General features: G+C 48.1%; 1 protein-coding gene across 2 annotated transcripts in view; it reads right to left on the reverse strand.

The window, feature by feature from the left end:
* Nucleotides 1-12,389, reverse strand: part of LOC140430941 (zinc transporter ZIP13-like) — a 56,986-nt gene extending 44,597 nt beyond the window's left edge. Inside the window, exons 1-2 of one of the 2 annotated variants that reach the window (XM_072518772.1) lie at nucleotides 12,204-12,389; nucleotides 1,243-1,598 (exon numbers count right to left, since the gene is read on the reverse strand). In XM_072518772.1, coding sequence (XP_072374873.1) covers nucleotides 1,243-1,558 — 316 coding nt within the window. In that variant the 5' untranslated portion in view covers nucleotides 1,559-1,598; nucleotides 12,204-12,389. The remainder of the gene's footprint in view (nucleotides 1-1,242; nucleotides 1,599-12,203) is intronic. The other variant, XM_072518771.1, reaches the window with a different exon arrangement.
* Between the last annotated feature and the right edge of the window lie 8,483 nt (nucleotides 12,390-20,872).

Consider the following 20,872-nt stretch of genomic DNA (forward strand, 5'->3'; position numbering starts at 1 on the left):
ATCTAATCTGCACATCTTTGGACTGTGGGGGGGAAACCGGAGCATCCGGAGGAAACCCACGCTGACACGGGGAGAAGTGCAGACTCCGCAGACAGTGACCCAAGTCGGGAATCGAACCGGGGTCCCTGGCGCTGTGAAGCAACAGTTCTAAGCACTGCTACCATGCCACCCCCAAGGTTTGAGCCGGGATGGCTGGATGGGAGGTTTCGGAAATGGAAGTAGAGTGGGGGGGGGGCGGGGGGGGGATCAGGGTATTAAAAGACCTGTTCCTGGTGAAATGTTTTGCAAGGTTGGAAGAGTTGGGGGAGAAGTATGGACTGGGGCAAGGGGAAGAGTTTAGGTACCTGCAGCTCTGAGATTTTGCAAGGAAGGAGGTTCCTAGCTTCCCAATAGTGCCAGCCCCCCCTTGTTGTTGGAAGAGGCATTGGCGGCAGGGGGAATGGAGAAGGAGGCGGTGTCAGCGATTTATGGGAAGATTCTGGAGGAGGGCGGAGTGTCCATGGAAGGGATTAAGGCCAAGTGGGAAGAAGAACTGAGCCAGGTAATGGAAGAAGGTTTGTGGCGTGAGGTATTACGAAGGGTGAACGCCTCAACCTCATGCGCGAGATTGTGGCTGATACAACTGAAGGTCGTGTATAGGGCACACCTCACGAGAGCAAGGATGAGCCACTCTTCAAGGGGGTGGAGAATGTCTGTGCACAGTGTGGGAGGGGGCCTACAAACCATGTACACATGTTTTGGCCCTGTCCGAAGCTGGAGAGGTGTCAGAGGGAGTCTTAGCATCATCTCGAGTTTCTGGTTGGGGTGAAGGTTACCTCTTACAAAAGACAACAAGGAATGATCAGGGCCTGAGTAATCTCCTGAATTACTTTAGACTATCTAGAAGACCATAAGACATAGGAGTAGAATTAGGCTATTCGGCCCATCGAGTTTGCTCCGCCATTTAATCATGGCTAATATGATGCTCATTTCTTCTCCTGCCTTCTCCCCATAACCCCCTATTAATCAAGAACCTATCTATCTCTGTCTTAAAGACACTCAGTGATTTAGCCTCCACAGCCTTCTGCGGCAGAGTTCCACAGATTCACTAGCCTCTGGCTGAAGAAATTCCTCTTCACCTCGGTTTTAAAGGATCATCCCTTCAGTCTTAGGTTTTATGCCCTCGGGTTCTAATTTTTCCTACTAGTGGAAGCATCCTCTCCACACGTTAACTCTTCTTTGCCAGAGTTTGTACAAGCTTACCTTTCGATTTCAGCGCTGCCCCAGCCTCAATTGGGATGACAAGGAGGGGAAAGATGCCACTAAGCCCAACGATCACCGAGCCAATCAAAGAGCAGATCCAGGCATCAACACGTTCTCCAGAGAATAGTTCTGACCATGAACGAAGTTCAAACACATTTTCGGGGCACCACTTATGGCTCCCAATAGCAGCTTGTGCAGCTGCCGCCTTTCGGGCCAACTTCTTGGCATTGGCTCTGTGGATATCTGCGCTGGACAGTGACAGGAACAACATACAAAAGACGGCAACAAGAGTCCAGAGTCGTGTCTGTCCCACCATCCTGATCCCAGGCTGAGGTGGACCAACACCAGTCCATAAACTGCAAATTAAAAAGAGACAAGATCATCTGAAAGGCAAGAAGGCGGTCTGCAAATGGAATTGACAAGTAATTTGCTTGAATTTACCCAAATTCAAACCATTTTCCAGGTGAGAATTTTTTCAAAACATATGTTTATTCTCCTTTTTCACATTTTCTCCCAAATTTACACCCACCAATAATAAACAATAAGCAGTAACGACTAGGATGTCAATCCCCATATCAACAACAACAATCCCATCCTCCCATCATTCCTCCAAATAGCATCCCGCACGTTAACATAAACAAATAACAAAAAGGAATCACCCATAGTCCCCCTCCCCCCAAACCCCCCACCCTCAATGTTCGATGTCATCCAATTCTCGAAAGTGCACAATGAATAACGCCCATGAATTGTAGAACCCCTCCATCCTTCCCCTCAGTTCAAATTTGACCTTCTCAAGAGTCAAGAATTCCAACAGGTCCCCCCGTCACGCCAGGGCACAGGGTCGAGAAGTTGATCTCCATCCCAACAGAATCTGCCTTCGGGCGATAAACGAGGCGAAGGCTACAACATCTGCCTCAGCACCCGTTTCCAACCCCGGCTGGTCCGACACCCTGAACATGGCCTCCCGAGGGCCCGGGTCCAGTTTCACGTGCACCACTTTAGAGATGACCCTAAAAACCTCCTTCCAGTAATCCTCCAGCTTTGGACAGGACCAAAGCATATGAACGTGGTGTGGTGTGCGGAAACCCCCCCTCCCCCCGCAACGCTCACATACACCTTCTACCACCTCAAAGAGCCAGCTCATCCTCGCCCTTGTGAGGTGTGCTCTATATACCACCATCAGCTGTATCAGCCCCAATCTCGCACACGAGGTGGAGGCGTTCACCCTCCGGAGCACCTCACACCTCCATACCCTCTCCCAGCTCTTCCTCCCACTTTGCCTTGATCCCATCCAGCGGTGCCTTCTCCTCTGTCAAAATAGCCCCGAAACCGCCGACATGACCGCCTTCTCCAGTCCCCCCGTCGTCAGCACCTCCTCCAGCAATGTGGAGGCCAGCTCTACCAGGAAGTTCTGTATCGCCTTTCTGGCAAAGTCTCAAACCTTCATGATCTAAATATTTCCCCCTGCTCCAGCCCATACTTCACTCCCAGCTCCTTCAATCCTGCAAACCGACCCCCAAGAAACAAATCTTTTAGTGTCCTAATTTCTTTCTCCTTCCATCTCCGAAAATTTCCATCCCACTGTCCTGGCTCAAATCTATGGTTTCCCCGAAACGGCATTTCCCTTGACCCTGCCCCAACCCGAAGTGTTGGCGAAACTGCCTCCAAATTCTAAATGAAGCTATAACTACCGGACTTCCTGAGTATTTCCCCGGGGCCGTCGGCAGTGGTGCTGTTGCTAATGCCTTCAATCCCCACCCCCTACACAAGCTCTCCTCCAGTCTGACCCACTGAGAGTCAACCTCTCTCACCCTGCTCCGTACCTTCGCCACATTTGCCGCCCAGTAATAATACATCAGGTTTGGAAGACCCAAATCCCTTGCCTGCATTCCTCTCTGTAATAGCACCTTTCTAATTCTGGCCACCTTCCCTCCCCATATGAACGAGGTAATCATGCCTTCAATCTCTCTAAAAAATGCCTTTGGCAGGAAAACGGCAGGCATTGGAAAATAAACAGAAATTGCGGCATCACGTTCATTTTAACCGCCTGAAACCAACCCGAAATGGGTGTTTCTTAACTGCAGTGATGTCAGAGTGTGGGTGGAGCTGGTCTGTCTGTCAGCTTTTTAGTTCGTTTTAGGCTGTTTGCTGCAGGGTGTCTTTTAGTTTCGCTTTTCAGTGTTGAAGCTGAAGCCAGGCAGAGCAGGTGTACTGTTGATCTCTGCCATCAAAAGACTATCTCTTGATCATTTGGTGAATTCAGAATTATAAATGTTCTCAGTAGTGAATGTCAACCTTATGTGCTTCTGTTAAAAGGTGTTTCTTCTGTCTTCTGGATGTTGTTTGGGAAGTTATTAAGGATTACTTAGTGTTGTATTCTTTGGGGGTTGTATTTGAATTGATGGTTGCTAAGATGTTCACTGTATGTTTTAAAAGGTTAACTTGAGTTCATAGAATAAACATTGTTTTGCTTTAAAAATTACTTTTCCATTTCTGCTGTGCCACACCTGTAGAGTGGGCCGTGTGCTCCCCCATACCACAATCTATTAAAAGCTGTGGGTCAGGTGAACTCCATGATACACTTTGGGGTTCTCTAAACCCTGGCCCATAACACTTCACTATACTAATTGGTGGCTGTCTAATAACTTTCATGTTAACTAGGGCAGGATGTCATTCATTCAGGTTTTGCATCATTCATCTTCAAAGTCAATACTTAATCCAGGTACACCTAGAATTCCTTACAGAAATCCACAAACTCGAGGGCATTAAATCTAGCTGCCCATGTTAGCCATTTTTTTCACTCCTAAATTTTAGGATTACCCTAGGGTATCACACAGTCATAAACAAAGAACAAAGAACAATCTAGCACAGGAAGAGGCCCTTCAGCCCTCTAAGCTTGCACCGATCACGAGTCCTATCTAGACTAACCGCCTGTATTCTTCTATACCCCGTCTGTTCATGTACCGATCCAGATAAGTCTTATAGATCGTTAACGTATCTGCCTCAACCACCTCACTTGGCAGTGCATTCCAGGCCACTACCACCCTCTGTGTAAAAAATCTTCCCCCGTACATCTCCACTGAACCTTTCCCCCCTCACCTTGAACTTGTGCCCCTTTTTAATTGTCATTTCCGGCCTGGGAAAAAGCCTCCAACTGTTCACCCTATCTATACCCCTAATAATTTTATAAACTTCTATCAGGTTGCCCCTCAGCCTCCGTCTCTCTAGGGAGAACAATCCCAGTTTATTCAATCTCTCCTCATAGCTAATACACTCGATACCAGGCAACATCCTGGTAAACCTTTTCTGTACTCTCTCCAAAGCCTCCATGTCCTTCTGGTAGTGCGGTGACCAGAATTGGACACAGTATTGCAAATGTGGCCAAACCAACGTTTTATATAACTGTAACATAATTTTTGAGCTTTTATACTTGATACCCCATCCTATGAAGGCAAGCATGCCATATGCTTTCTTTACCACCATTTCCACCTGTGCTGCCATTTTTAAGGATCAGTGGACCTACACGCCCAGATCTCTCTGTGTCTCTATGCTCCTGATGGTTCTGTCATTTATTTTATAGCTCTCACCTGAATTGGATCAACCAAAATACATCACCTCGCATTTGTCCGGATTAAATTCCATCTGCCATTTCTCTGCCCAATTTTGCAGCCTACATCCTGTTGTATTCCCTGACAATCTTCATCACTGTCCGCAACTCCTGCAATTTTAGTATCATCCGCAAACTTGCTAATCAGACCCGCTACGCTTTCTTCCACGTCTTTTATATATATTACAAAGAGCCGATCCCAGTCCCAGTACCGATCCCTGCGGAACACCACTAGTTACAGACCTCCATTCGGAAAAACACCCTTCCACTGCTACCCTCTGTCTTCTATGGCCAAGCCAGTTCTGGGTCCATACAGCTCGTTCACCCCTGACCCCATCTGATTTAATCTTTTACAACAGCCTGCCATGGGGGACCTTATCAACTGCTTTACGAAAGTCCATGTCGACAACATCCGCAGCCCTTCCCTCGTCAATCATTTTTGCCACCTCCTCAAAAAATTCAATTAAATTAGTGAGACATGACCCCCCTCGTACAAAACCATGCTGCCTGTCGCTAATAAGACCATTCACTTCCAAACGTGCATAGATCCTATCTCTGAGAATCATTTCCAACAATTTCACTATCACTGATGTCAAGCTCACTGGCCTATAATTACCCGGATTATCCTTGTAACCCATTTTAAATAACAGTACAACATTGGCTATCCTCCAATCTTCTGGGATCTCACCTGTGGCCAACGAGGACACAAAGGTTTTTGTTAGAGACCCAGCGATTTCATCTCTTGTCTCCCTCAGTAATCTGGGATAGATGTCATCTGGCCCTGGAGATTTGTCTACTTTAATGCTTTTTAACATACCTAACACTTCCTCCCTCGTAATAACGACCTGTGCTAAAGTGTTTACACATCCCTCTGAGACACCTCCAATCCCTCGCCTTTATGTTTTAAAATTTTTTTTAATTAAGGGGCAATTTAGCGTGGCCAATCAACCTACCTGCACATCTTTTGGGTTGTGGGGGTGAAACCCACGCAAACACGGGGAGAATGTGCAAACTCCACACGGACAGTGACCCAGAGCCGGGATCGAACCTGGGGCCTCGGCGCCATGAGGCCGCAGTGCTAACCACTACGCCACCGTGCTGCCCAACTCTCCTTTGTGAATACCGATGCAAAATGCTCATTAAGGACCTCACCTACTTCCTCTGGTTCTTCGCATAATTTCCCTCCTCTCTCTTTCTTACCCTCTTGTTCCTAATATACGTATAAAATGCCTTGGGATTCTCCTTAATCCTGTCTGCCAGGGACATTTTGTGACCCCTTTTTGCCCTCCTAACTCTCTGCTTGAACTATTTTCTACTTTCCTTGTATTCCTCAAGGGCTTCATCTGTTTTTAGTTGCCTGTACCTCTCATATGCATCTTTTTTCTTTTTGACAAGATTCGCAATTTCCCTGGTCATCCATGGTTCCCGAATCCTGCCTTGCCTGTCCTTCCTTTTTACCGGCACATGCCTGTCCTGCACTCCCAGCAACTGCTCCTAAAAAGACTCCCACATGCCAAATGTGGATTTACCACAGGTCAAACAGCCTCTCCCAAACAATAGCCTCCAAATCCTGCCTAATCTGGTTGTACATAGCCTTCTCCCAATTTAGCACCTTAACCCTACATCATAGAATTTACAGTGCAGAAGGAGGCCATTCGGCCCATCGAATCTGCACCGGCTCTTGGAAAGAGCACCCTACCCAAGCCCACACCTTCACCCTATCCCCATAACCCAGTAACCCCACCCAACACTAAGGGCAATTTTGGACACTAAGAGCAATTTATCATGGCCAATCCACCTAACCTGCACATCTTTGGACTGTGGGAGGAAACAGGAGCACCCGGAGGAAACCCACGCACACACAGGGAGAACGTGCAGACTCCGCACAGACAGTGACCTTGTGGGGAATCGAACCTGGGACCCTGTGCTGCCCACAAGTATAGGTGTTTTAGTATAGGCCATCCACTTGTGCTACCCAATGTGATATGTGATGATCAGTGGGAAATTAGAGGGGATGCCGGTAGTCCTGGTGAACATTTATGCCCTGAATTGGGACGACATGGACTTCATGAGGCGAATGTTAGGGACGATCCCGGACCTGGACACGCATAGGCTGATTATGGGGGGGGGGGGGGGGGGGGGGGGGGCGATTTCAGTACGGTCCTAGATCAGAGGTTGGACGGGTCAAGTCCTGAATCATCGAGGGTGATGATGGTGGCTAGGGAGTTGAGGGGGTTCATGTAGATTAGAGAGGTCGAGGGCGAAGAAGTTCTCGTACTTCTTACATGTGCACAGGGTGTATTCCCAGATCGATTTCTCTGTGATGGATAAGGCATTGCTGGCAGGGGTGGCCGACTCGGGAGTACTTGGCAATTATGGTTTATGGCCATGCGTCACACTGGGTAGTTTTGCAGATGGTTCAGGGGGAGGCTCAATGGCCACAGTGGCGGTTAGATGTGGGGCTGTTGGCAGATAAGGGGGGGGGGGGGTGGCCATTCGGGTTATGTGGAACTGAATGACAAGGGTGAGGTCACGACCGCCATGCTATGGGAGGCACTTAAGACAGTAGTAAGGGGTGAATTTATTTGGATCCAGGCGCATAGGGAGAGGGTGGAACGAGAGGACAGCACGAGGCTGGAGAATGAGATCTGAGGGTGGATCGGAGGAACCCGGTGACACCAGAGGAGGGGTTGCTAAAGGAGAGGCAGAGGCTCCAGGTGAAGTTCAGGTTAGTGTCCAAGGAGAAGGCAGTGGGGTAGGTGCGGAGGGCCAGAGGGGCAGTGTATGAGTACGGGGAAAAGGCGAGTAGGATGCTGGCCCACTAGGTGAGGAAGCAGGCAGCGACAAGGGAGATCGGTAGAGTGAGGGATGAGTACAGTGATGTTTGACCCGGAGTGGGTGAATGAGATATTTCAGACCTTTTATAGGGGTCTCTACGAGTCAGAGCCCCCGACAGGGGAGATGGGGATGAGAAGGTTCCTGTTTGTGTTTGTGGTTTGTGGTTTGTGGTTTCTGTTCATGTTTTGGTCTTCTGACATTTTCATGTATATCATATTCTATATATATATAAAAGCCTGGAATAAAAATATATATTTTTTTTCAAAGATCATCAGGTGGATGGTAATATTCGGAAGAAGAGCAGGGGTGGGGTATTCTCCTCGATATTTATCCTGGCCAATATTTATCCATCTTAAAGTTATGTATCTAGTATGAACCTTTTAAAACCAGGTACCTTTCAAATCAGCTCCAAGAGCACAAGGTAAGCAATAAATATTTTAAATTGGTGTGAAGTTCATAATGGAAATCTATAAAGACTCAGCTGTTTGAAATGTATGCAGAAACTGCTAATGATGCCCGAATAGGTGCGAGGGGCAAGGTATAGAGGAGATGTACAAGGCAAGCTTTTTTACACAGAGGGTAGTGGGTGCCTGGAACTCGCTGCCGGAGGAGGTGGTGGAAGCAGGGACGATAGTGACATTAAAGGGGCATCTTGACAAATACATGAATAGGATGGGAATAGAGGGATACGGACCCAGGAAGTGTAGAAGATTGTAGTTCAGATGGGCAGCATGGTCGGCACAGACTTGGAGGGCCGAAGTCCCTGTGTGCTGTATTTTTCTTTGTTCTCTGTTTTAATAGAACCAAGGTCTGGAAGTGTATTCACAGAAAGCTAGCTTTGTGCTATTATGTAGGAATTGCATGGTACCTACAACACAGGAACAGGCCATTTGGCCTGACTGTTGTTTTCTGGTGTGAGCCAGAACCCACTAAAAGAACATCTTGGCCCAGAACATCCTGATTCTCCAGCACTGTATTTGGGGGGTACTCCAATGATGCACTGGGGAATCCCTCTAGGAGGTTCCCAAGTAAGGGTTTACCTTGGGGCTGGTTTAGCTCAGTGGGCCAGACAGCTGGTTTGTGATGCAGTGCCCTCAGATCATCAGTCAAGGCCTATGGATTATTAATTCAGGAACATATGACGAATGTGATATAAAATAGTAAGTTTAAATATTAGTTACAGTAATGTAGAGAGAGGCCAGTTTAATTCTAGTGAGTTCACAATGGATTTCAGAAAGGATGGCAAGGAAGGAGGGAGGGGTGTCTGGTAGAGGAGGAGAAAAGGATGCTGGGTAACAAGAGGCCCAGGGTTAAGGAATGAGAAGTGAGCCAATTAGGATGTATGGCCAGGTCAGGAGGGGTATAGGATGACCTATGGGAATCGTGTATGTGAAACTTGATGCCATTTGAATGTATTTGCAGAGATCCCTTTGTCTCGGACCTCATTCGTTTCCAAGGGGTCCAGGAGACTGGTTCTGTGTTCTGTGTTCCTGAGAAGCGAGTCAGACTTGCAAGTTGGTTAAAATTAAATAATACTATGCCTACAAATCCATCTCGAGTTTTATTGAGGCCAGACTGACGGGTAAAGAATTCAATGTTTTGTCACATAAACACTGCTACCGTTCCCTTGTATTAGACTTTTGACCAGTTAACCACATGGCTACACTTTCAGAAATAACTATCCCCACCATGTCTTCTTTGCAAAATATTATTGCGGGTAGTCCTATCAGAAATTGTAAAGTACAAAAATATACATTTCAAGAATTATTTTTATTTCAAGACAATTCCAAACCAACAGTAGTTCTGCTGCACTGACTCCAGCTGCTACTATTTTGCACGAGGATAAACAAATTCCCTTTGTGCATTCCAAAACCACTTGAAGGTCCAATTCTCACTATGTTCTTGTAAACTCCAAAACATGGGCGTACATAATTTGCATTGCTGCAAAGTTCCACCCTACCCTGCAGCAGTTTAGAGATTCAATCCAACTCTCCACATTCGAACAAGACAGGGAAAGATTTATAGACAGCTGCAGCCTTCCCACTCCAATGTCCCTCTCTTGACATGTCCCAAAGGCAGGTATTAATACTGGCAACACTTCACAGAGCATTGACATAGCTTTCAGCACACGATTAATAAGCATTCATCCACACCCCAAACACTCACCAAGCATACCTACCAGATCCTTCCTTTCCACCACCTGAATTTACACTGCGTACTTTACATCTTGTTAATAAAACATAAAGCCATAAAAACTTGCATGTGAATCTCCTCAATATAAAATTCTCAGTTTGTTTAAACCTCTCACCTTTCCCCATCTCGGTTACATCACTGCTATCTCCACATGCCAACTGAATTAGTCCATGTTAGACTGATTTTTGATTGATAAAGGAGTCCAGGGGAGCAATGGAGTTAAAGCCACAATCAGATCAGCCATGACGGCCTACTCTGCTTATGATCTTATGTAATAAATCTGTCAAATACCATTTCCTTTTCATAAAACTATGTTGACTCTGCGAGATTGTATTCGGATTTCCGAAATGCCCTGCTGTGACTTCCTTAATAGTAGATTCCAACATTTTTCCCAGGTAGGCTGACTGGCCTATCATTTTCCGCTTTCTGTCTCCTCTCTTTCTTAAGTTGAGGTAGGGAATTTTGAAAGATTACAACCAATGAGCAATCTTTCTGTAGTCACTTCTTTTAACACCCTGGGAAGCAAGCCATCAGGTCCCATTAGCTTTCCTCGTAATTTTTCTCGAGTGATCATGATTGTTTAAATTTCTGCCCCTTTAACAGCTCGATTTTCTACTATTCCTGGGGTGCTTTTTGTGCCGTCTTCTATGAAAACAGATTCAAAATACTTGTCCAAAGTCTCTCCCATTCCTTGCATCCCATTATTTATTCCCCAGTTTCATCTAAGGGACCTATCCTCACTTTAGCTACTTTTTCTTTATACTTGTGAAAGTTTACTGTCTGTTGTTATATTTCTTGCTACCTTTCTCCCTAACATTTTTTAACAAGACTTTTTTTTTTAAAGTCTTCATAGAATCCCTACAGTGCAGGAGGCTATTCGGCCCATCGAGTCTGCACCAACTCTCTGAAAGAGCACCCTACCAAGGTCACTCCCCATCCTGTCCCCATAACCCCACCTACCTTTTGGACACTAAGGGCAATTAGTGGCTAATCCACCTAACCTGTTCATCTTTGGGCTCCGGGAGAATACCGGAGCACCCAACGCAGATACGGGGAGAACGTACAAACTCCACACAGACAGTGTGGAATTGAAGGCTGGAATTGAACCCGGGTTCCTAGCGCTGTGAAGCAACAGTGCTAACCACTGTGCCATCATGACGCACTATCTTTTGCTGGTTTCTAATAACTTTCCAATCTTTTGACCTACCACACACCTTGACAGCATTGTACACCTTTTCTTTCAAATTAATGTCATTCTTCACTTCCTTACTTAACCACAGATTGTGCACCCTTCGCGTAGTCTTTCTTTCTCAATGGAATATATATTTTTTGAGAGTTATGGAATGTTTACCTCTGCTTCTCTACTGTCTTATCATTTAATATATTTTCCCCATTCTACTTCAGCCAACTTTGTTTTCATGCCCTTTTAGACCCAAATTTCCATCCTCAAACTGTATGGGAAATTCCATCATGTTTTGATCAGTCTTGCCTAGACAATCCTTTACAAAGTCATTCACAAACCCTGTCACATTAAACGTTACCAGGTCAAATAATGCCAGCACTCCGCTGGTTCCCGAATGTTTTGTTCTAAGAAACTGGCCACAATACACTGCGTCAGGTATAAACTGCATAAGCCTCCAGGCTACCTTTGCTAATTTGAGTTGTCTAATCTATCTGAAAATTAAAATCGCCCATGATAATTGCACTACCTTTTTACAAGCCCCCATTATTTCTTCATTTATACACTGTTCTACAGTGTAGCTACGGTTCGGGGCTTGATAAACAACTCCCACCAGTAACATTTTTTTCTTCACTATTATTTTCACTTAAACTGATTCCACAGCTTGATACTCCATCCTGGCCCCCTGTCCGTGTGGAGTTTGCACATTCCCCCTGTGTGTGGGTCTCACCCACCCAGATGTGCACAATAGGTGAATTGGCCACGCTAAATTGCCCCTTAGGTAGGTGAAGGGGGGCCAGGTGGCTGAGGGGGGGGGGGGGGCAGGTGGGTGAGGGAGGGGGCTAGGTGGATGGGGGGGGGGGGGGGCTAGAGTGGGTGAAAGGGGTCTAGGTGGGGGCAAGGAGGGCGACCAATGGGGGTGATGGGGGCAGTCGATTGGGGCGACCGATGGGGGTGGGGGAGGTTGGTGGGGGTAAGGTGGTGGAGGGGATTACACTTTCCCTTTGATTTGGGTTCTATGGGAACACTGATTCTCTCGGATTGTCGGTTAAGTTTTAAGGAGGTGGGAATTGCATTAACTTTCCAGAAAGTTAGCGAGATTCTGGGGTCCGCTAACTTGGTCTGTCCACCTTGAGCACTCACCCCGTCCGGGGTCTCCGGGCAATCTTCACCGAGTGATCAGAAGCAAACACTGCTGTCGTCGTATTCCGTTGTTTATTCCTCCCTCTTCCCCGATCGCCCTGTGATCCTGGGGTTCCAGCCGCCGCCACGTAGCCAGCGGAGAAAACAGGGCTCAGAGGCCGGCAGAGTGCACGGGCACGCACTGGATTCGGGGGGCTGCATGCACCAGCACGCACAGCATATTAAAGACGCATGCGCCTGCTTAATCGTGAGGACGCGTGCACGCACGTGACTCAGACCTGAGGCAGTTAATCACGCGCAGGGCTAACCTGCAGCCCCCATGCTCCCTAAAGCTGGGCGCGCGCAGGGTGTTTGAATTTTCCGTCCGTTGTCCGCGCAGCGCCGCGTGCCCCCATTCTCAGGGGTGGGGAGTTGGGGAGGGGTGGGGAGTGGGTGCGGCCCTGGACCTACCCGCTGGCCGGGAGGGCCGCCCCCTGGTGGGGGGTCTGGCTCCCATCCGCATGGCCGGGAGGTTTGCGCTAAGCCAACGCCCGGGGTCAGTGCCCATCAGCCTGGTCGCCGTAAGGTCGTCCGTGACTTTGGCACCGTCCTGCCACGGCGGGCCATTCCCAGCCGGTGGGGCTGTCCTCCCCACCCCTCAGCCACGGCTGTGCCCGTCCCGCCAGCCCGAGGTTCCTCTTCCCCCCCCCCCGGCCGACCCCTACCTCCTGCTGCCGCATCGCTGGCTGACGATTTTTATAACCACATTAGATCTCCGGTAACTGCGTCAGGACTTCAGCCCATCCGGGGCCGCAGTATCGCCGGGAGCCCGGAGATCGCTCATCAGACCACCTCAGGCGATTCTCCGGGCTGCGCGGCACCTTTCATGACCATGCCGTTTTCACTTGTGCGGAGAATAGAGAAACGGCGTTGCGTGACTTTCCATCGAGAACGACGATTCTCCCACCCAACATTCTTCATCCTCTGAGGCTTTCAAACTGACAACATCAGTGTGGCATGTGTAACCTCGGATGTGTTTGACAGCAGATCAGAAGAGGAAGACCCACAGCATGCAAAGCAGTGATGACGTCCAGTGGTGGGATCTGCACACACACAGGAGAGTGGGACACAGGAGGAACATTGATGGGGATGAGAGGCAAAATTGACTGGGTGTTGGTGGAGTTGCGAAATGAATCAGTGGCACTGGTACAATAAGCCTCACTTCTCGAAGCTGCTCTCAGTTTGACAGAGATATGGTGGAATCCTTGCAGTAGCATCCATGGATGAGTCACCATCGATGGGAGATCAGCAACAAACAATCAAACATTAAAAAAAGGTGGCACCGTAGTTAGCACAGCTGCCTCAGAGCACCAGGGATCCAGATTCAATTCCGACCTCGGGTGATTGCCTGTGAGGAATTTGTACGTTTCCGTCCTGTCTGCGTGTGTTCCTTCCAGGTGCTTTGGTTTCCTCTCGCAGTCCAAATATGTGCAGATTAGGTGAATTAGAAACATAGAAAATAGGTGCAGGAGTGCCATTCGGTCCTTCAAGCCTGCACCACCATTCAATATGATCATGGCTGATCACGTAACTTCAGAATCCCACTCCCATTTTCTCTCCATACCCCTTGACCCATTTAGACGCAAGGGCTACGTCCAGCTCCCTCTTGAATATATCCAATGAACTGGCCTCAACAGCTTTCTGTGGTAGAGAATTTCACAACTCTGAGAGAAGACGTTCTTCCTCATCTGAGTCTTGACTGGTTTACCTCTTATTCTTAGGCTGTGACCTCAAGTTCTGGACTTCCCCGACATTGAGAACATTTTTCCTCCATCCAGCCTGTCCAGTCCCATCAGAACTTGTATATGTTTCTGAGATCCCCTCTCATTCTTAACAACTCCAGTGAGTCAGTCGATCCAGTCTTTTTTCATGTGTCAGTCCTGCCATCCCAGGAATTAGTCTGGTGAACCTTTGCTGGACACCCTCAATAGCAAGAATGTCCTTCCTCAAACTGGAGACCAAAATTGCACACAATACTCAAGATGTGGCCTCACCAAGGCACTGTATAACTGCAGCAAGACATCCCTCTACTCAAATCTTCTCGCTATGAAGGCCAGCATGTCATTAGCTTCCCTCACCGCTTGCTGTACCTGCATGTCAACCTTCAGCGACTGATCCACCATGGCACCCAGGTCTTGTTACACTTCCCCTTTTCCTAAACTGCCACCATTCAGATAATAATCTGCCTCCTGTTTTTGCCACCAAAGTGGATAACCTCACATTTACCCACATTATATTGCATTTGCCAAGTGTTTGCCCACTAAGCCAGCCTGTCCAAGTCACCCTGCAGCCTAAATTACCCCTTAGTGTCCAAAGGTGAAGTGGGGTTACAAGGATAGGGCGGGGGAGTGGGCCTAGGTTAGGATGCTCTTTCGGAGAGTTGTTGCAGAATGGCCTATTTCTGCACTGTAGGGATTCTATGAAACCCTGTGGCCCTGATGATATTCCAGCTGAGGGTTTCAAAGCTGCCTGGCTTCTGCTCACATCAACACTCCATGAACTCATTCTACAGATTTGGGAGGAAAATGAACTCCCCTAGACTTCAGGAATGTGACAATTGTAATTATCTTCAAGAAGGGAGAAAAATCATGTCCAGGGGAGGGAAATTCCTGGCACACATTCTCCTGAATCACCTACTTCCTGAGCTGAGGAAATCCTCCCAAAGAGGCAGTGACAGCCCCGTCTAATATCTCCTTTTTTGTCTCGGTGTTAATTTTTCTCTGATTACGTCTCTGGGGTGTTTGACTATGTTAAATCGATCCATAAATACAAGTTGTTGTCCTCTCACATTCCCTCCAATCCTCAAGGTACTGATCTGAAGTAGATTGGACATTGATTTGCCTCTAGTACGATGTTCGAATGGCCATTCAGCATGTGTAGACCCAGACAGTGAGACATTGGAGATTGTCACAGCCGATACACATCCTGTCCTCCCCCTCACCTCCTAGCTGGTTTACTGATAAGGAATGGGATTCCTGTCTGATTCTCCCCCGCATGTAGATCAGAGATGCTGAGGCTAATTGAAGTCCTTCCATTACTACCCCAGGATTGGCTCCTATCCTGAGGGGGTTGTGTGGGTAGATCACAAGCTAAATCGTTCTAACCATTGATTATCTGATTGCCTTCTTGACCTGATTAAGAGCCAGTGGGGATGTGTGTTGTGTTCTCATAATGATACAAGTCCTTCAGTGTATTTGCACTATAAGACACCAGTCACCAATCATGCATGCAAGATTTATTCAGACTTAGCCAGAAGAGAACAGTCTGACATAGTTGTATAGCTTGGAGACATTAGGAGCTGTGTTGTCTGTTCTGATGATTAGTGATTATACAAACACATGTTCATCCTCTGAAAGGCATACAATAACATCCCCTTTCTCTTTTAAGTATATTTTACCCTTCTTCCAAAGATGTTTATTTACAATACATCTTCTAGTTTAGTTGCAATTACTTTTTTAAAAATATTTTTATTCGCCTCCTTTTTCAGATTTTCTCCCAAATTTACACCCAACAATAAACAATAATCAGTAACAAATACAATGTCAATTCCCATATCAACAACAATCCCATCCTCCCCACCAAACCCCCAAACAGCAGCCTGCATGTTAACATAAACAAATAACAAAAAGGAATCAGGAATCACCCATAGTCACTATTAACACACAGTCCCCCTCCCCCCAACCCTCACAACACCACTCCCCCCCGGTAATGTTCGATGTAATCCAATTCTGAAAGTGCATAATGAATATCGCCCATGAATTATAGAACCCCTCCATCCTTCCCCTCAGTTCAAACTTAACTTTCTCAAGAGTTAAGAATTCCAGCAGGTCCCCTGCCACGCCTGGGCACTGCTGAATTTGAGCTGTGCAACAGGCACCGGGGGAGAGGTTGATCTCCATCCTAACAGGATCCGCCTTCAGGCAATCAACGAAACGAAGGCTGCAACATCTGTCTCCGCACCCGTTTCCAACACTGGCTGGTCCAACACCCCGAATATGGCCTCCCGAAGGCTCAGGTCCAGTTTCACGTGCACCACTTTAGAGATTACCCTAAAAACCTCCTTCCAGTAATCCTCCAGCTTCGGACAGGACCAAAACATATGAACATGATTTGCGGGGCACCCGCCGCAACGTTCATACGCATCTTCTACCCCCTCAAAGAGCCGGCTCATCCTTGCCCTTGTGAGTTGTGCTCTACATACCACCTATATAGCCCCAATCTCGCGCACAAGGTGGAAGCGTCCACCAGAACCCCTCCTCCATACCCTCTCCCAACTCTTCCTCCCACTTTGCCTTGATGTCTTCCAGTGGTGCCTTCTCCCCTTCCAAAATATCCCCGTAAACCGCCGACACTACCCCCTTCTCCAGTCCACCTGTCATCAGCACCTCCTCCAGCAATGTGGAGGCTGGCTCCACTGGGAAGCTCGAAATCTTCTTCCTGGCAAAATCTCGAACCTGCATGTATCTAAACATTTCCCCCTGCTCCAGCCCATACTTCGCTCCCAGCTCCTTCAATCCTGCAAACCGATCCCCAAGAAACAAATCTTTTAGTGTCTTAATCCCCTTCTCCTCCCATCTCCGAAAATTTCCATCCCACTTCCTCGGCTCAAATCTATGGTTCCCACGCATCGGCATTCTCCTTGACCCTGCCCCCAACCCGAAGTGTCGATGAAACTGTCTCCAAATTCTCAATGAAGCTATTCTTACCGGACTCCCTGAGAATTTCTCCGGGGCCATCGGGGACAAACTCTCCTACATAAACTCTCCTCCACTCTGACCCACTGGGAATCAATCCCTCTGACCCAGCTCCGCACCTTCTCCACATTCGCCGCCCAATAATAATACATCAGGTTCGGAAGACCCAAACCCCCTGCCTGCCTTTCCCTCTGCAGCAACACCTTTCTAACTCTGGCCACCTTCCCTCCCCAAATGAACGAGGTAATCATTCCTTCAATCTCTCTAAAAAATGCCTTTGGCAGGAAAATCGGCAGGCATTGGAAAATTAACAGAAATCGCAGCAACATATTCATTTTAACCGCCTGTACCCAACCCGCCAGTGACAGAGAGAGACCATCCCACCTTGCCAGATCAGCTTTCACCTTCCCCATCAAACTAGAAATGTTGTACCTACGGAGCCCCCTCCAATCCTGAGCAACCTGCACCCCCCAGGTATCTAAACTGAGTCCCTGCCGTACGCTTTCTCGGCATCCAATGCCACAACCACCTTTGTTTCCTTCCCCTCCGCCGGTGCCATAACCACGTTCAATATCCTCCTAATGTTCGAAAAGAGCTGCCTCCCTCTCACAAACCCCATTTGATCTTCACCTATCAGCTTCGGGAGGCATTCCTCCAGCCTACCTGCCAGTAACCTGCGTCAATATCTTTGCGTCCACGTTTAAAAGTGATATGGGCCTATACGACCCACACTCGGTTGGATCCTTACCTTTTTTAAGCAACAGGGAAATCGATGCCTTCCCCAAAGTTTGTGGTAACACCCCCTTTCCTATTGCCCCCTCAAACATCCCCACCATCAGCGGTGCCAGCTTATCCTTGAATTTTTTCTAATATTCCACCGGAAACCCATCCGGCCCTGCCACCTTCCCCGATTGCATCCACCCAATCGCATCTTTTATCTCCTGCTCCACTATCGCCCTTCCCAATATAGCCCTGTCGCCCTCCCCTAACCTCGGGTACTCCAGCCCATCTCGAACTTCCTGCACCTCCCGGACTCCCCCAGGTGGCTCTGTCCTGTGCAACCTCTCATAGAATTCCTGAAAGACCTTATTAATCTTATCCGGAGCGACCATCAACTTCCCTACCCTGTCCCGCACCTGAACAATTTCCCATGCCGCCGCCTCTCTCCAAAGCTGACCTGCCGCTTTAAATGTGCGGATCCACAGTTGCCGCACGTCGTGACATCATGACAGGTTGATTCAATATTATACGTGGATTGCAGCAGCTGGTTAGTCAGTCTGGGTAGCTATAGTAGGATTAGCAGTAATGTCGAACCCGAATAATAGAAGTGTAAATAGTTTAATAAACGTGTTGAAGTTATCTCCACGTCTGAACCTTCCTTTGTCAAGTGCACCACAAGGAAGCCGCTTATGTTACACCTGCAACATAACAAATCATGGTACCAGAAGTGAACTGTTTCAATCCACATAGCCATACCTCAGCGTACAGTGACAACCAACGATACCCAGGCAAGATGTTCGAGATCCGGGTTCCGCAGCAGCTCCAGTGCCACGGCGATCTCTGCGAAAACTGGCGGGCATTCCGGCAAAAGTTTGAAATCTTCCTGGTGGCAGCCGAACTAGAAGATGTGGCCAATCCTGAAAAACAGATCCTCACCATCGCCGGTGCCAGAGCAGAAGAAATCTTTTAAAAATTCAAGTTCTCCAAGGGGCAAAACAGGAGCGACTTCCAGGCAGTCCTGGACAAATTCGGCAAATACTGTGAGGAAAACACACTCTAACCAGCAAGAAAAGGTAAGAGAAGCGCCAGTACTCACCTCGAGGCCAAATTCCCGGAGCAGAGAACGATTTTGATCGGCGGCCATCTTTCTAAAGGGACTGCACTTGCGCAGTTGCGCGAGAAGCGCACAGAATCGGAATGTCCGCAAGTAAAGGAACAGCAATCTGCGCATGCATAATCGCTTCCTGCGCGCTACGTCACATGTGTCATGACGTCAGAGGCCCTGGAACACGCCCATTTAAAGGGGAAACGTCCCAAATCAAAGAAAAAATCTTTGTAAAAATCAAAGAAAAAAGCTGTAAATCATCGTTCCTTCACCTGGAATGACAGCACACTGCCTCAAATTGAACCAGGAAATAAAATAAACCTCCGAAGAAACCTGCAACAAGCAGTTACCGACGCCCATACCGATGATTCCGACGTTGAATACTTCGATACTGACCGTTACATTTTCTCTGGACCTTGCGAGCCCAATGCCAGCTCCGACGCAAACAGTGATGATATGGTCCTCGAAGACAATGACTCAGATGAACCTTTCACCTTGGGAGGCTACCACAGTACCAAATCCGAACCGCAATTAGACGTATTGCACATTGGCGACCCCCGTATTGAATCCGACGCAGACACGGATTCGTTCTTCGGATTTGAGGATCTTCAGCCCAGCGGATATGACATCCCAACTCGTGAGTGCAGGATGATACTGCAGCCTGAAACCAAGAGTCAGAGAGTGGTACAAGCCCACAGAGAGCGGCCTGCTGCCATACAGAGCGTGGTCAACGCACCACTCAGGGTTCCCGACTCTACGAAAGAAGACACGTAAGACTCCACACCGCTGTCCTTGCATGAACAAGAAGTGACTCCAGTGTCACAAGCCTCCACAGTGAGCTCGTGGACAGACTCCACGATAGAAGCAACGCAAGACTCCGACGCGCAGTCCTTGCAGGAACAAGACCATGAGGGTCTAGCAACCTCCTCTGACCAACTGGCGGCAGACGATGCAAGTCTGCCATGCTCAAGTAAACAGCAAGAAGACTATGACAGTCTACCACGTTCCAGTGCACAGCAGGACGACCATGATGGTCTATCATGCTACAGTGAAGAACAAAGCGACGTTGACAGTCCAACCCCAAATGAAGGACAACAGCAAGACAATGACAGTCCGCCCACATTGTTTGCACCACCAGATGAAGACTCTGACAATTTACCCAACCCAAGTGAACAACAAGCAGCTACTGAGGCTCTACCCACGGTATGTGAGACGAGTGACGACAGCATCCCACTTCCCATGCAAGATGTGCAAAGTGACAGACCTCAGCTAGTGTGTACAGAGGCACTCAACGATCACTGTGAGACCACTGGTGACTCCGGTGGCACCATGATACTTCCTCCCTCATTCGCTCGAACCTCTCCACAAGTCAATGCATTCCTGCATGTTCCGACTCCAGACGTGCAGCTTCAAGAAATCTCAGCTGACTCCAGTGAACCTGCTAAGACTCTGGACGGGGAGCATCAACAAACCAACACTGACTCAGTTAACACAGACCAGACTCCAGATGGGGAGCAACCAAACGCCAACTCTGATTCATGTAAGCTGGTCTTTACTCCAGACAGGGAGTGCCACAACCTCAGTGATGGCCGCTCAGGGTGACAGCAGATGCCACAACGACAGGAGATGGATCACTTAACAATTACACTGGGTCACTAATAACAAGCAGTAGCTACAGTCCAATATTCACCACAGCTATATCCACACATTTCTTCCACACCAACAGTGCAGCCAATGACAGCTCATGCTGGACAAACCCAGTATTCAGACATGCTGCAGCCAGCAGCATATTCTCAAACAGGCCAGCACTATGGATTGCCCACTAATGGAATCAAGACCGAAGGAGGACTACCGCAAGCGCAATCTGCACTACAGACTGGATTCCTCAGTTACAGCCCAGGATTTCCTGCACCCCAGCCTGGCCAGACGGCATATTCCTATCAGATGCAAGGTTCTAGTTTCACACCATCACCAGGTATTTATGCGAGCAGCAATTCTGTTTCCAATTCGACAAGCTTCAACGGTTCTCAGCAGGGTCACCCTTCCAGCACAGCACGTGGCCAGAACCAGTATGTACTGTCTTATCCAACTTCAACATATGGCACATCCAT

Source organism: Scyliorhinus torazame, chromosome 10 (genome assembly GCF_047496885.1).
Source record: "Scyliorhinus torazame isolate Kashiwa2021f chromosome 10, sScyTor2.1, whole genome shotgun sequence".
NCBI classification, from domain to species: domain Eukaryota; kingdom Metazoa; phylum Chordata; class Chondrichthyes; order Carcharhiniformes; family Scyliorhinidae; genus Scyliorhinus; species Scyliorhinus torazame.